This window comes from Talpa europaea (assembly GCF_964194135.1).
Source record: "Talpa europaea genome assembly, chromosome: 13".
NCBI lineage: Eukaryota > Metazoa > Chordata > Mammalia > Eulipotyphla > Talpidae > Talpa > Talpa europaea.
Genome location: NC_140080.1, coordinates 60830674 through 60847654, shown reverse-complemented (window position 1 = coordinate 60847654; position 16981 = coordinate 60830674). Strand labels below are relative to the sequence as shown.

At 35.1% G+C, this 16981-nt stretch overlaps 1 protein-coding gene across 1 annotated transcript in view; it reads right to left on the bottom strand.

Moving 5' to 3' along the window:
* RBBP8 (RB binding protein 8, endonuclease) overlaps positions 1-16981 on the bottom strand; it is a gene marked incomplete at its 3' end in the record, with an annotated part of 62906 nt that overhangs the window by 28005 nt on the left and 17920 nt on the right. The window contains exons 3-6 of the mRNA XM_084252685.1: positions 15555-15650; positions 9259-9371; positions 6051-6117; positions 1828-2003 (exon numbers count right to left, since the gene is read on the bottom strand). Coding sequence (XP_084108811.1) covers positions 1828-2003; positions 6051-6117; positions 9259-9371; positions 15555-15650 — 452 coding nt within the window. The remainder of the gene's footprint in view (positions 1-1827; positions 2004-6050; positions 6118-9258; positions 9372-15554; positions 15651-16981) is intronic.

The window sequence follows — 16981 nt, the reverse complement described above, 5'->3', positions numbered from 1 at the left end:
AGGATTTAACTGAAAGAAAACTAAAACAAGGACAAAGAAAATACTCTGTGAAAGTATTAAAATAATATTAAGGGGCCTCCCTGGTGGCGCAGGTGGTTGAGCGCCGCACTGTGAAGCTGTCCGCAGCCTCTGCAGCACAGGTTCGATCCCAGCTGGCTCGGGAGAATCCCACATGGCGAAGCAGACCTCTCTGGCCTCGCCCGCTGCTCCCCTCAGCAGTGTATTTCAGTCAGTCTGCCTGTTCTGTTCCCCACCGTGTCTCTGATGAATCCTCTCATCCTCCTGCACATCTGGCCTGTACCCCGGTTCTTATATAAAAATAAATAAATCTTTAAAATAATATTAAAAGCCAAGTGAAAGTAATATTAAAAGTCAAGATAAGTCATAAATACACAAGGGTGGATAGAAAGAGAAAAGACTAATCATTAAATTGTTTTTAAAATAATTTGCATGACTCAAAGTTAAATTTTAAAATTAAAATTTCAGATTCAAGTAAAAATGATCAGAATAAGATTAAAATTTTAAGTTATGTTATTTTCATACAATGAAGAAATAAAGTAGAGGCATTTATACTAGATACAGTGTAAGAAGACTTTCTTAATAAAGAAAATAGCTGTGATTTGTTTTTATGGATATTTTTACAATGGATTTAAAAATGATCTAAATTATGTAGATGCTAATATGTAAGTATTCATGTTCTCTGAGAGCAAACCAACAGATGAATGAATGTACACTCAAATCATGATCTTACATTTTAGTTCAATTATATTATTTTTAACAGTTCTTTTGTTTTCCACTAGATGGTGATGCAACCTTATATAAAATGGGGGAACTTTAAGCCAGTTTTCTGGTATCAAAGTATACAATTTATTTATTTTTTAAAGGCATGGCTACTGTCAACAGTTTATTTGCATTATAAAAATATCTCCAGGTCTATGTATACCTCCTCCATCCACATGCTTTCTTTTTTATAAATAGTTTAGGTTAAAAATTTTAGTCTTTACTATTTAATTTTATCAGTATTAAAAGAAATAATCACTGCACTATGTCACATGATAAATTTCAGGGCTACATATAAAGGGAGTTTCAAAGCATTTAGCAGAGATGGTAATCTGGGCCAGAATTAGAAATATGTCACATGAAGATAGGTCACCACGTAGACCTATTATATATGGTTTTATATTATAAAACCATTTCTTGATTACAAGCAATTGTTACAAATTATAACAAAAATAGCCAGTTAAATCAGTTCCAAAGTAGAAGTAGAAATGGGCAAGACCCAGAAAGTGGAAAAGTTCAGAGCCAGGAAAATCTGTATTTGAATTTTGACTCATCTGCTTACTTGACAGATGACCCTGAGTGAGTTATTTAACTCTTTTAATGAGCATATGTTTCCTCAACTGTAAAACAAAGGTGCTAATAGTTATCTCACATACCTCCTGAGAATTAGTGTATAGTAATAATGTATTCAAGTCACTCAGTCTAATACCTGGCACAAGTAACAGATGGAAGCTAATGTTAAGTTCCTTTCTTCTTTCCTTCTCTTTCATTCAGATAGATAAAATGAGAATATTTTTTCAATAAAAATATTCACTACAATTATAAAACACTAAGCATTTACATAGTTAAACAAAGCATGTCTATACATAATATAGGCAGAAAATGTTGCTTCATCACTTCACTAAAGGAAGTTATACTTAGAATTGTAACATAAATAGCCTAAATGACTGACTTTCTTCCACTAGATTTACTAACACAAAAAATCTTTTAGCTGATGAAAACTCTTTTTACACTAAATAACTAAAATACAAAAACTCCTATCCTTACCATTTGTGCACACAGTGTGCTCCAGTGTAGTATGTGTTTGTTCTATACATCGTACATGGAGATTTTCCTTTCTTCGTAGTCGGTTAATACCAGGAAATGAGAAGGATGTTATTGGTGAACCTGGAATAACATTATCCTCTGAGTCAAGCTCAGTTGCTTGCAGCTGTTGATCATTCCTAGAGGAAAATAATGACAGTTGAAAGAACATTAACTCAACAAATTTATGTATGTATTTACTTAAACATCTACAATATGAGGAACTACAACAGAACGGAGGGAGGTAACTAAGATAAATTTTTGCATCTAATGCTACAAATCTAAATATAGGAGCAGAGAAGTACTCGAATGATTATAGAATATCACATGGGGAATATTCTTGTGAGAAGCAAAGTACAGAGGGTAGCTGGTGACACTTGAATGAAGACAATTTCAAATGGCAAAGAAAATCAGCAGAGGATCCAGGTTGAGGGCATACAGTGTTGTGTGCTTGTGCTGGAGAAAGGCAAGCTAGAACTACATGAAGGATGATGTTGATTAAATGTGCACATGTAATGTGAAAATCTAGCATCAAAGTGTAAGACTGATTGACTTAAGTTATATTATGTCATTTCTCTGATTAAAACCTGTCATAGTTCTCCATTCCATTGGGAACATACAAGGTGCTACATGATCTGAATGTTCCTCTCTGCTGACTTCTCTGACTTCTTTCCATGTACACTCTACTTGTCATACTCACTACTTTGAGGTTTCTCAAACACACTGGGCAACCTTATACTATTTTTCTCAGGCTGTTCCATCTGCTTGTAATATTCATCTCTACAGAACACGTCTCCTTCACCTCTGTGCTAGAGCTTCACTTTCTTATCAAGGTCTACCTTGAGCACGCTATTTAAAACTACAACCTAGGGGTCTCCCTGGTGGTGCAGGGGTTAAAATCACAGCACTATATAGCTGTCACCAGCCACTGCTGCATGAGTTTTATCCCAGGCCAGGGAGCTACCCAAATGGCACAGCAGACCTCTCCTGTCTCACCCATTGCTCCCCTCAGCAGTGCATTTCAGTAGATCTGCCTGTTCTGCTCCCCACTCTGTCACTGGTAAATCTTCTCACTGCCCTCACCTCTGGCCCACACCCCAGTTTCTTGTATGCATAAATAAATTTAAAAAATTAAAAAAAAACCTGCAACCTGTTCCTCACATCCTAGTACTCCTATGAACTTTATCAATAGCATATACTGCTTTTAATAGAGTATACAAATGATCTATCTATTGATCACTTATTAGAATGCAAGCTCTAAGAGGATAAAAATCTTTGGCTCACTCATATATCACAAGAGTAGGTACAAAGTAGTTGCTCAAATAACTTCTGTTGAATGAATATGAGATTCCCAGATTCCACTAGAAAAAAATACACTTGTGAAGACCTAGGTATAGGTCTTGCCTGAAGCAATTCTTGCCTGAAGCAATTCAGGACCATGATACCTACAAATTTGTTTGGGTTGAAATGTGGTTATTGAGTAAATTAGAGTTGACTAACTTTAGCTCAAATAACTGCCATATCAAACCACAACTGATCTGATCTGAGAACCAATTCTTACCAGTCTGCCAGGCATTTAGGCTTTATATGACAATCAGTTGTATCAACTTGTAATACTACTTTTAAACAAACAACATATTTTAAACTATAACCAGAAGAGATTTTAACAAAATTTAGAAGACAAAGATTAATTTTTCCGAACGCAGATTTATGTCTTAATTTCCTGGCTAATCTCAATAATACTGTGGTCTATAATCCTATATTCTAAACTAAGGAAAATTTTTTGAACTAGTATCTAAATTTTAATCTCTCTCTCTAGGTCTACTGTCTTAGTCTGGAAAAACAGTATGTTAAAGTCATATGAGAAAGCCTTATAAATTAATGAAGTGTGAAATCTACATGACCTTGCTTTAACTAGTCACGTCACAGTCTACCTGCCTTTTAGTCATAAAAATTCAACCTGAAACATGAATGAGTCACGAGAAGAAACTGATTTCCTGGCAGAGTCAATGTAGAAGTAGCCTGGATCACAAAAGTGCAAAAAGAAAGAAATAAAGAAACAAAGAAACAAAAAACCAAACAAGCCACTAGCTCTAACATATAGTAGACAAACTAGGTAAACATGTGCTGACTTTGTACTCCTTCCTCATAAGGAAAATGGAAAAAAAGAAAACTTCCAAGTGTTAACAAGTTTCTTTTTAAAAGAAATCAGTGTCTCTGATTTTCAGAGGAAGGTTAAATTCACATCAGTATTTGGTTAAATCAATTACACACACTGGTCCTTTCACTTCTCCTTTTAATGGCTTTAAAGTAAATATTTTTGGTTTTCTGCTTTACTTGTCAGCCTCCCCTCAGATTCCTATGAGAAGAGTTTTGTTTTTTTTTCCTATAAGGATTCTGGGCCACCCTTCATAAAGATGGTAAAAAGGTTTTTAAAATTTAGCTAGTTAAAATACAAGTTAACTTAAAGAAGGAGTTACAACCATAAACTTCACTTCAACATAATTTTCAAAAGGAGGAAGAAGAGGAATCCCTAAAATACAAAGTATGATCTCTTGGAAAGCCATATAAGCTTATTATCTAAGTAATTAGAATAGACGAATGAAAAAATAAGTACTGCCATGAAACCAGCTGTTCTGAAAAATGCTTTATTATACATCTCTCAGGAAAGCATCTGATAATGAATCTCTCAATATTTTCTCATTATAACAAAAAGAAGAAATATAAACTTAGTATTAATAGAGAAGGTTTTTTTCTCATTAATATGAGGAAAAAAATGATCATCAATGAAGAAGTATGCTTCAGGGCTCCATCTTCAAGCAGGCTTTGTTTAACATTGTGTTAGTATTTTTGATGCAGGGCACTGATAAACTGTTCACTAAATTTGTGGATCACACAAAGATGAGAATGAAAGGAAATACTCTAAGATGTAAACAATGCCAGATAATATGCAACTAATCAATAGTGCTATTATCTTTAAGTAAAGGAAAAGGCTGAATAATACAAAGTTTCTTCAACAAACTCTGATGAAGCCATTACTCCAATGCTCTTAATTTATAGTTGAAACAAGAAGTCTACAAGCAGATGACTGGGAAGACAATGATTCAAAGGTTCTAGTTAGCAGTAAACTCAATATGGAACTACAGGAATATACACACAGTTTTGACCATGTAAGTTAGACAGTACAGAAAAATGGAGGGGGCAGAACTGCTCTATTGGTCAGATTATACCTAGAATATAAAGTTCTTAATTAACATATTGATAAACTAAAACATGAAAAAGAAATGGTACTTTGAAGAGACTTAAGCAATGCCACAAGAGGAACACTTAATGAACAGAGAACATTTACTATATAGACAAGCTCAGAAGGTCCATGAGAGCTGTCTTCATGTACCAGAGGTTCATCAAACAGAAGAGGAGGTAAACTTGTTCCAGATGGTCTCAGAAGACAAAGTTAGAATTAACAAATGTAACTTCCATTAAAGGTGTTTAAGCAATGGCTATTCGTTAAAGACGTTAGGGGAGGCCTCCTTGGTGGTGCAGGGGTTAAAATCTCAGCACCATCAAGCTATCACCAGCCACTGCAGCATGAGTGCAATCCCTGGCCAGGAGCTGACCCCACATGGCAGAGCAGACCTCTCCTGTGTCGCCTGCTGCTCCCCTCAGCAGTATATTTCAGTAGATCTGCCTGTTCTGCTCCCTACTCTGTCTCTGGTGAATTCTCTAGCCACCCTCTCCCTCTTGCCATGCTGCCCCTGCCTACACCCCAGTTCTCGTATGCATAAATAAAAAAAAATTTTTTTTAAATCTTTAAAAAAAAATGGAGGTAAAGCTGGTTTACAATGCTGTATACGATTTAGAGGTACAGGATCACAGGCTTCAGGGTGTATGTTGCCACACCGCACCCCCTACCAAGGAAGCCAGAGTCCCCTACCACAGTCCATTGGGCTCCCTTCTTACTTTGTTCCTCTTCCATTTCCTTCCCCTATGTTAGCTTCAATTCTATAGTCAGATTTCTAGGGTTTGATTTCATCAGACCCTTTGTTTTGTTTCTTTACATGTACATAATAGAAAAATGAATCTAAAACTCTAAATATATCTATGCAGTGAGCATAACTGTAAAATGAAGAAAGAAAAGTTAGGAGAAAACATTCACTTTTCGGCTTCAGTTTAGGAAAAATACTTACTCAATTTTCTGCTGCAGCTGTTCAGAAAGCTTTTTATTTTCTTCCTGTAGAGTATTCTTTTCATTCACTTAAACATAATGTGAAAAAGAAGGAACATATTATACTAATGTATCATTAATCATATTAATGTGTCATATTAGGCTTTTCCAATAGTTTCAACAATTATGTAAAAATTAGAAATTCTAAGTGATACTGTTACTCAAGTTAGTGTTACTGTGCAAAAATGATTTAGCACTAGATCATGATTACTACATCTTACCTTATGCCAGTTCTATGTAACTGATTAAGTGATAAGATTTTATGTAATGCCTATGGACAAAAAAGAGAGAGCACCTCATGTACTGGACAGTCTAGTCCATCCATTCATACTGAGGACAAGAAAGCACTTCAGGGCCTCCCTGGTGGCGCAGGGGTTAAAGTCTCAGCGCTATCAAGTTATCGCAGCCAGCCACTGTGGCATTAGTTTGATCCCAGGCCAGGGAGCTGACCCACATGGAGTAGCAGACCTCTCCTGTCTTGCCTGCTGCTCCCCTCAGCAGTGTATTTCAGTAGATCTGCTTCTTCTGTTCCCCACTCTGTCTCTGGTGATTCCTCTCACCCTCCGCACCTCTGGCCTACACTCTAGTTCTTGTATGCATAAATAAATAAAAATAAATCTTAAAAAAGAAGGGGGAATAACCAGACACTGTCTCCTGACATAATGTAATATGAAGTACATAGTTTTACCTACAAAGTATTATTGCTATTTAAAATGTTTAATTTGGACCTAATGAAGTCTTCAGATACAATCTCTATTTTAGAGGGAATAAATGAACAAAATAATGAAAATGATGAGAAAAATTCAGCAGGTGACAATTTTAGGAAAATGACCTTACTTCTTCAATAAATCAATGTCATGGGAAAAAAAATAAAGGGAACTATTCCAGACCTAAGAGATGACAAATGAAATGTGTATTCTTTGATTGGTAGATGTGAACAAAACTTCTATAAAGGACCTTCAAAGGGATAATTGTAGAATATGAGTATGGACAAGTTATTATACAATGTTAACAAATTATAGTTGAATTTTTATATGTAAGAAATAGGTATTATGATTAAGTAGAAATTATCAAAGGTTTTAGGGGAGAAAGATTTTATGTATGTAATTGAATTAAAATTTTAGTTTGAAAAATGTGAAGAAAATTAGCAAAATATAAGCAACTGTTGTATCTATTGTTTACAAAAATTAAAGATACTCTGCATTTAAAAGAAAATTCATTAAAAAACCCTGTCTAGGGCCTCCCTGGTGGCACAGCGGTTGAGCGCTGGGTTGCAAAGCTGCCCACAGCCTCTGCAGCGCCGGTTCGATCCCTGGCTGCTCCCCGGCCACCAGAGGAGGGTCCCACATGGTAAGCAGGCCTCTCCTGCCGCCCGCTGCTCCCCTCAGCAGTGTACTTCGGTCCTTCTGCCTGCTCTACTCCCCTCTCTGGCTCTGGTGAATTCTCTCACCCTCCCGCGCTTCTGACTGTACCCAGTGCTTGTATAAATAAATAAACAAACAAACAAACAAATAAATAAATAAAAACCCTGTCTAGGTAGATTTTAAAAGGAACCAAATAGGGCCTTCCCTGGTGGCACAGGCACAGGCAGTTGAACACCACACTGTGAAGCTATACGCAGCCACTGTAATGCCGGTTTGATCCCAGCCAGCTGGCAAGGGTCCCGAATGGCGCCGCAGACCTCTCCTGTCTTGCCCACTGCTTCCCTCAGCAATGTGTTTCGTCAGTCTGCTTATTCTATTCCCCACTCTGTCTCTGGTGAATCCTCTCACCCTCCTGCACATATGGCCTGTACCCTGGTTTTTGTATAAAATAAATAGATGTTAAAAAAAAAAAAAGGAACCAAATAAAATTCTTAGAAATGAAAAACTTGGTTATGGAAATAAAATAACTCAGCATATTACAATTTCCGAAGTAATTTCTCTTCTGAACGAAAGATCTGAAGAAATTATCAGAGTACAGCAGAGAGAAACAAAGGGGTGAAAAACAGAAAAAGGTAGTTAGGAGAGACAAAGGATAGAAAGATGAAGTTTTATCAGAATCCCCAAATAGAGAGAATGGTGATGACATGATATTTGTAGAGCTAGTAGTTGACAGTTTTCCATACAGGATTAATGATGTGATTCCACAGGTTTTGCAATGTATACCAAGCAGAATTTTTTTTAAATACGTAGTGGAAGTTGTGCTAAAACTACAGGACATCAAAAACTAAGAAAAAAATCGTAACAGTAACTGAAGAAAAATAATTACTATTCTGTATAATAGTCTTAGAAAAATAAAGGTGAAATAATATTTTTGGATAAAAACTAGTTTAGAACCAATAAATGCTCTCCAAAGGAACTTATAGTGATCTACCTCAGAAAGGATAGTAATTTCAAAAGAAAAGTGAGATACAAAAAGCAGTAATAAATAAGCAAAGAAAATGACAACTCTGTAGGTAAATGAAATTCTCTAAGACTAATTTTTTAAAAAGTTCCTAATTTGTAAGGCTAACAACAACAACAAAAATTAAATACTGGGCATAAACAGTATGTAAGTAGAAAGGAGGTGACTAGGGTTAAAGTGTTTTAAATTCCTTGATTATTCAGAAGAGGGATAAGAAATTAACTTGATATTTTAAGAATGCACAGTAAAATTTCAAGGTCACTAAGAGACATGTACATAGTTATAAAAAGAAAGGTTAAGAGAGGTGTTAGAAGAGAAAAAATTTAAGAGAAGTTGGCTAAGAATGCAGAAAACCCTACTTTAAATGGGTAAGGAAGACTAAACTCAAAACACTACACTTATAATAGGATATCATGAAAATTAAAAATATCACACTTTTGTAGAACACTAAATTGTCTTCTTTGTATTCAATTTTTTGAAAAAGTTAAATTACATGAATAATGACAAAACCAAAAAGGCAAATGTGGACATTTCAAGTTTGCTTCTTGCCTTATGGTGATACATTAAGGCTGATGTGGATAATATTTGTACAAACATTTTGTATCCTACATTTCTTACTAAAATAAGCATAAGATACAATCCATATAAAAGGAAGAAGACATCTGAACTTTTACATAAGGAAAAATATATGTAAACAATTCCTTTGATTACAACCAATTCACTAATAGGTTTTAACAGCAGTACATTATACTTTAAATATTTAGTAAACGAAGAAAGAAACTCACTAAGTTCTGTGATAAGCTTAAGATTTTGCTGCCGGATATTTTCAAATTCTTGCTGTTTTTTCCTCATATGTTCTTCAGTTACTGCACAGCGATCACATAGTCCAGCTCTTAATCTATGAAACAGAAAAAAATTTTTTAATGTAGAACTTAAATGTTCTCATCAATCAATCAAGACTAATGTGGACCCAAGATGGTGTTAGAGGATCATCTAGGTCAACCTGTAGAATACTGTACCCGAAGAACACTGTGGCTTAGGTGAAACTGGAATACCTCATAGACATTCATAAACAAGGCAGAATGTATCAGAAGAGACAAGGAGGAGATGTGTGCCTCATGCAACAAAAGGTTGGTGGAAAGAGATGACTGGAGCTGTGTTGGGGTCCATGAGGCTGCAGTACAAACTGCAGCTATGCCCCTTGGCCAGCCACCTGGCCCATGGCTCTTGGGAGGGGAAAGTACAACCCATGCCTAGGGGAAATATGTACAGAAAAGTTGGGGTATTCCCAGTGGAGAAATAGAGAGAATAGTAAGAGATTATTATGAATATCTGTATGGCAATAAAATGAATAAACTCTTAGAAATAAACAATATTCTAAGATCGAGTCAGGAAGAAATAGAAAATCCTGAACAAATTAAGTACAAGCAAGGAAATTAAAACAGTAATCAAAAGTTTCTCCAAAGAGCAGGTCCAGACCGCCTCACTATAAGAAGTTCCAGCTAGAGAAATCAGGCAAGAGAAAGATATAAAAGGAATCCAAATTGGGAAATAAGAAGTAAAACCAGCACGATTCACAGAAGACATACAAAGAAACTCTAAACATTCCAATACAAAATTATTACAAACAATAAATCAGTAAAGTCACAGATTACAAAATCAATTTACAAAAATCACCTGTGTTTTTATATGCAAACAACAAATCATAAGACAAAAAAAATGAGGAATTTCATTTCAAGAAATCAAACTTGATATATTAAAAAGTCATTAGGGTATCAAGGAAAACAATCCATTGGAGCACACAGTTGCTAAGTTTTGAAAAGGCCACTGAAGAAGAGTTATAAAGTGAAACAATATTTCCTAGTTTATTATTCCCAGCTTTTTCCAGTCACCTGTCATTCTTTATAATAATATGTGAACAAGTTAGCTCTTGATTGCTCACTGATCCTAGTTTAACTTTAAATGGATGTGAGAAAACATGCTAACTCCTGTTTCTTTTAGTGAGAGTCCATTGCTTCCCTTTTGCCTATCTTTCACTGCTGCTACTAGAGACAGGAAGAACAGCTTCAAATTCACAGGAGAATACAATTTCAGAAGCTATAAACAAATGAAAGGGAAAGAAGAGTAAATTCACTTAAAAGAGCAGAGAAGAACATGCATTCTGGGTTTTAATCTAGTTTGTTCACAGAGATAATAAAATAGGGGCCTCCCTGGTGCGAGGGGTTAAGTCTCAGCACTGTCAAGCTATGGCCAGCCACTGCAGCATGAGTTTGATAACCAGCCAGGGAGCTAACCCACATGGCACAGCAGACCGCTCCTGTCTCGCCTGCTGCTCCCTTCAACAGTGTATTTCAGTAGATCTGCCTGTTCTGCTCCCTACTCTGTCTCTGGTGAATCCTCTCACCCTTCTCCCACCTCTGGCCTACACCCCAGCTCTTGTATGCATAGATAAATAAAACTAAATCTTCAAAAAAATAATAAAATAAAAACTTTCAATCAGATAAACTTCAGTTAAAGTTTACCAGATTAACAAGTATGCTCAATTGTTTGCTATACTCCCCCAAATTTCCTTAAATTTATTCATTCTGGTTCAACAGAGTTTCACTGAACACCTGTAATGTACCCAGTGCTGTAAATACAAAAGTGGCCAAGACAATGTCATTTCTTTTTACTTAAAGAGTTTGCAGTTTACCAGAGAAAAGATAGGCAATAAGAAAACAACTACAACCATGCATGAATCATCCTGACAGTGGAAATACAGGACATAAAAGCACCCAACAGAACATCAACTAGTCTGGGAAGAGAGGTCTCTGGAAGAATATGTTTAATTCAAATTTATGAGTAAGAAGGGTTAGCAAGGCAAGAGAGGACATTTGGTCTATTATTTGAAAAACAGTTGCAGAACTATTAATCCTCTAATTTTGAGTACCTTTTAACCTAAAGTCCTCTTTTAATAACAGTTGAAATATGACTTTCTTGTGACTGCCAAAAATGCTTTTAAAAATATTAAAATCTATTAGGCAAATATTAATAGCTTTGTTAAAATTTTTAAAAAATGCATTCTAGCTACTTCTCCAGCACAGTGACTATTTTAGATTTAGTGAAGTACTTTGGTTTTTTGAGGAAAGTCTATAAATGTAACAATAGTAACACTAATAGTAAAACATAAACAGGCCACAAAAAATCAAAACTTGTTATTACCTAATTATCTGGGTAATTAATTTTCATCTACACATCCCACAAAGTTTTCACAGCATTAAGAATCACTTTATCTTATGAAGTAGCAAGTTTCAGAATGACTGTTGAGGAATTTTTTTTCCATGTTTATTTTACAAGATCTCAACAAAACATTAATTTTTACTCGTTTTTAAAGCTTGCTCTAGAATCATTTTTACATGGGATAAAACAAAATTTACATTGGGTAGAACTTTACCAAGCATTGCCTATGAAGATTTTAAAAGGTAGTATTTAAATTTTATTTTATTTTTTACTTAGAAGAACTGAGGTGAAGGCCAGAGATGCAGGGGATGGGAGGATTCACCACAGACAGAGTGGGGAGCAGAATAGTCAGATTTAATGAAATACTAAGGGGAGCAGTGGATGAGACAGGAGAGGTTTGCTCTGCCATATGTGGGTTAGCTCCCTGGCCTGGGATGGAACACAGGCCTTAGCAGTGATAGCAGAGACTTAACCTGTGGGCCACCAGGGAGGCCCTTATAAGGTAGTATTTAATTAGTGGCAATTTTAAAGGAAAAAACCTGCAGAAAACAAACTAGACAACAGACAATGGGGAAGACAATATCCCAGAGTGTCTATTTTTGTAACTTTAAGTTAAGCACAATACTTGGAAATGATTAGTGAAGGTGTAACTCATTTACCTATATTTATAAAATTGAGATAACATACAGGTGAGGTATCATGAAACACCAAAAACTAAGGTAAAATTTAATCCAATTATCCATTATATGTGACCTTGGGAAGGTTTTTATTAACTCTTTCCAGTTCAGTTTTTTTCAGATGTAAAATAGATTTATGATCAACCATGTAGCATTAATGAGAAGATTAAGTGTTTGATGCCTGGGTACAAAGTGAGCCCTCGGTACATAAGTTCCTTTATAAAAAATATAAAATCAAATCTCAATTATTCTTGGTTTAATTAAGCGAGGCTTCATGTAATTAGGGATAAATATTAGAGTATGCCCAGAAAGAAATATCAGGCTTGTATTTGAAGAAGAGGAAAAGCATGTATATAAAGAAATGAACTATATTCTGTACCACCCCAACTCTCCACAATCAAGTCAGCAGTATGTAATAAATTATAAGCCTACCAACTTAAGGATGAAAAGGTGAACAGAACAAAAAGCAAGAGAACATTTAGAAGAGAACAAGCAAAGAAGTTTAACACCTCCATGAAATTAGAGAACACAGATCATAAAAAAAAATCCAGTTTTAATAAAATGCAGAATAAAAAAGATAATTTTAACAATGAAGTATATTAACTGACTAGAGGAAGACAGCAATTTAAAAATTTGTACAATGGGAAGAGTGGGCCACTCATCCATGACATTTCTTCTCAGAATGGGCCAGGAGAAGAAAAACTCAGTTAAGATGCAAAAACAACAAAACTGAAAGCTAAAACTTTAAACCATAAAACACAGACATTTTCTGAAGACACCAGAAGGATTGTCTTCAAGGACTAAGATGAAGGATACCATATCTTAATGGTGAAATGGAGAGTTGATTGCATTAACCAATTCAAACAAAACATAATGAAAATTTTATCTTGTGATTTTTTCCTACTACACTGACTTTGGACACTACACAACTTGCTAATGACCAATTAAACAGGAAGGGTGCTGGAAATAAATAGAATCAGTCCTTGAGTAGGACAGTCATGAGAATGCGTAACTTATCATCTCCTACTATGGGGAGCAAAATCACTGACTCCCGTTTTGCTCTGAAATTCTTCACCTGCTCACACAGGTATTCAGAATAAAATAGGCATGCCAGCCAAGAAGTGAGCAGAGGAGGGATACTATAGTACCGGGACTCTCCATCAGTCTTTGCCAGCTACACAATTAGACAGTCACCCCACACATGAAGCTCTCCTTTCAGAAAGTCCTGGGTGGCCTGAATAACTGTTTGACTGAACCTGCTGTTCCCTTCCTGTGATTCATTTCCTACTACTGTTATTAAATTCATCAATTAAAAAGTATTCCTGTGAAACTCTCACTATCCCTTTGCTCAACATTCCTGGATGTTGCTGGGGTGGGTCTTGCAATCATAGTAAGAACCACTTACTTGCTGGCCCAGTAACACTGGCTCAGGTCAGGGAAATGATCTGGGGGAGTGTGGAGAGGTGGGTTTGGGGCGGTGGTGGTGTCTGGTCACAGGCATTCCTAGCTGAGAACATCACTGTGGTTGGGCTGCATTGACACAAAAAAAGTCCCTACACCCGGCCTCCCTGGTGGTGCAAGGGGTTAAGCACAGCACTATGAAGCTATCTGCAACCTCTGCAGCACGAGTTCAATCCCCTGCCGGCCAAAGAGCTACTCATATGGCACAGCAGACCTCTCCTGTCTCGCCCGCTGCTCCCTTCAGCAGTGTACTTCAGTCAGTCTGCCTGATCTGTTCCCCTCTGTCTCTGGTGAATCTTTTCAACCCGGCCGCCCCCGCACCTCTGCCCTGTTCCCCAGTTCTTGGACGCATAAATAAATCTTTAAAAAAAAAAAAATCACCACATCTCTGCTTCCCATCTTTCTAATCTTACCTTCTGCTCTTTGTCCTCTTACTCATTACAGAAAACCATGGAGAAATTTCTAGTCCTAAAATATTTCAAAACTTATTCTACCTTACAAAAAGGCTGACATCCATTAGTACACTTCATTCCCCAATTATATGAGTCCATTTTATTTTCTTCATAGTACTTATAATCTGAAAACATCTTATTTGAGAGGCTCACTCCCAACCTTTGAAAATTAAGTATCAGCTCCATGACATACTAGATAGGGATAGTATTGTCCTTACCCCTATAGCAACAGCTAGAATACAATAATGATTCAAAGCTTTATTGTTGAATCTGGATTAAGGACACAACGTGAACTTAAAATTCAAATCCACATCTGTGACTCCAAAGCACCTTTATTCTACAACAGACCTTCTAATCCAGTAAATGTAAATACACTGAGATGGTAGTTGTAGAAAAAGAGTATTCAACTGAAGTTTGTATACATTCAGAATAAAATGTTATCCTACCACTAAAAGCACAGTGACAGATTCAAACCATCAGACCTTCTGTATCATATACAAAATAACAAAGGAAAGATATCAACTACAGAGAAAGCAGAAAAGATTGTTGTAGGTAGTTCAAAGCTCTAAATAGAACTTATAGTTCAGACAAGGAAATATGGTAAATCTGGAATCTTTGTCTAATTTAGGCTGTTAACCTCATAAGAAAGCAAAGAATAATGTCTGTATGTGGAAGTAAAGTGATAGGGATCATCTTGGGAATATTCAGAAAGAAGAATCCCCAGGCTGTTTGGAAACAAAAAACAAACAAAAAAAAACAAACATGCAGGTGAGAAAAAATGAACAGTAAGATTAAGAAAATATGACAAGAATAGAATTTTAGTTACTATGTAGTTAAAAGTAAAAATGTTAATTTATTTTCATGGATGTAAACATGGAATTAAAGCATCCAATGAATTAGAACAGTTACCCTAAACTTGTCTTATACAGCAAACACAAAATAAGGAAACAACATTTAAAGGGTAAATTGATGTGACTGCTGTAATTAATGAAAAAATAAACTTTTAAGAGTGTATCCTTAATAGCCATTAAGTATTTATCCAAAGTTAACAAGCTGGGGGAAAAAAAATCACTTTCTATCCCCAAACAATGGGGTGATATAGTAACATATATAACACACATCTGAGAAGATGTGAACCTATTCCCATCATATACAGTGTTACGAACTAATAAAATAATCCCAGAACTGATTAAAATTAAAATCAATATCAATGTACTCTCTATAAAGAGAAAAATCACCTCTTACTCGAGAAGACCCAGGAACCAGACTTACCGATCTTCTAAAACCTTAATGGTTTCATGAAGGACTTTCTGTTGTTCTCTCAGTTGCTGATTTTTGGTGAAGAATTCTTCTAGTCTTTGTGCATCTCTAAATACCAAGAAATAAGTGTTTTTGGGGTGGAGTAAAAATACTCTAACAGGATAATTCTATTTTAAGAACTTCAAAGTATGGTCTTATCTTTTTTTGTAGTATGAATTTCTTATACAAAATAAACAACTTAAAAAGTAAGGTTTAATATTCTGTTGATCAGAGTTCAAATTAAACGAGTGCTCTGTAATATTTTTATGCACTACAGAATTATTATTCTTAGCACCAGGCAATTCATTAAACAATACTGGAATCCAGAAGGAGTGGATTCTGTTGCCACTAATTATTCAATTTCTCTACACTTGTTATAAAATTGTACATTTACTGGCTTCTACTGTTTCGTCTATATTTACTAATGCAAATAACAGATATCTCTATATCATCTCTATTCCAAATATAGGAGATTATGATTTTAGTACGGAAAAAGTTATAGTATCTAAAATTTTCTTTTAGTTCATTATCTGATTACTTTCCAAGACTGTGACACATTTTACCATAATTATATTTTTTAATTATATAATACATGCATATATTCTAATTCTAAATCTACTAGAAATTTAATTGGGATTTTCTGCATGGTCTTGAATTTGAAAATACAGGATAATGTAATGGTTCAAATGTCTTTCTTCAGAACCTTCAAGGGTCTACTTAAAATATCCAATCAAGGGTGACAAACCAATCTGCTACAATAAATGGATGTCAAATGATTAAGATATAGAACGTTATTTCATTAGAAGCAAAATAGATGAGTAAAACAACTAAGTCAAATGTCAGATACACAAATAGAGGGGGCTTCTTAAATAGCAGTTGAATAGTTGATATCAAGTGAAAAATCAACATATCTATAGTTCTGGTGGCATATATATAGACACCTGAAATTTTAGAAATAATAGCTGAAATGTCTTAATTCAGCTGTTTCTCATCTAAAGGTTTTCAAATATTTCTGGAAAATGTGTTTAATTCAGAAATAGTACCAGGTTTTTATTAATCCTATTTGGGAATATTCAACAATTATAAGCATAATTAATAACATGTCTAAGTTTAGGGGGTACAATTAAAGTCCTCCAAGTTAACAAATTGTTAGATGCCAATATCTATTTAAATTTAGCACTTAACATTTAACAGTATGTATTGAAGAATTATATACACACATACTTGAGGAATAAAAAGTTCATAACACAGGATTTTTTCTTAAATTATGAACAAGAGTGAACTTTATATTAGTGATATGGTATTTAAATTTCTCATATTCATATATTCTATTACTGCTGTGTTTAGAATTATTCAGAACACAATAATATTTGTTTTAAAACTAAACAGGCTAATAGTCT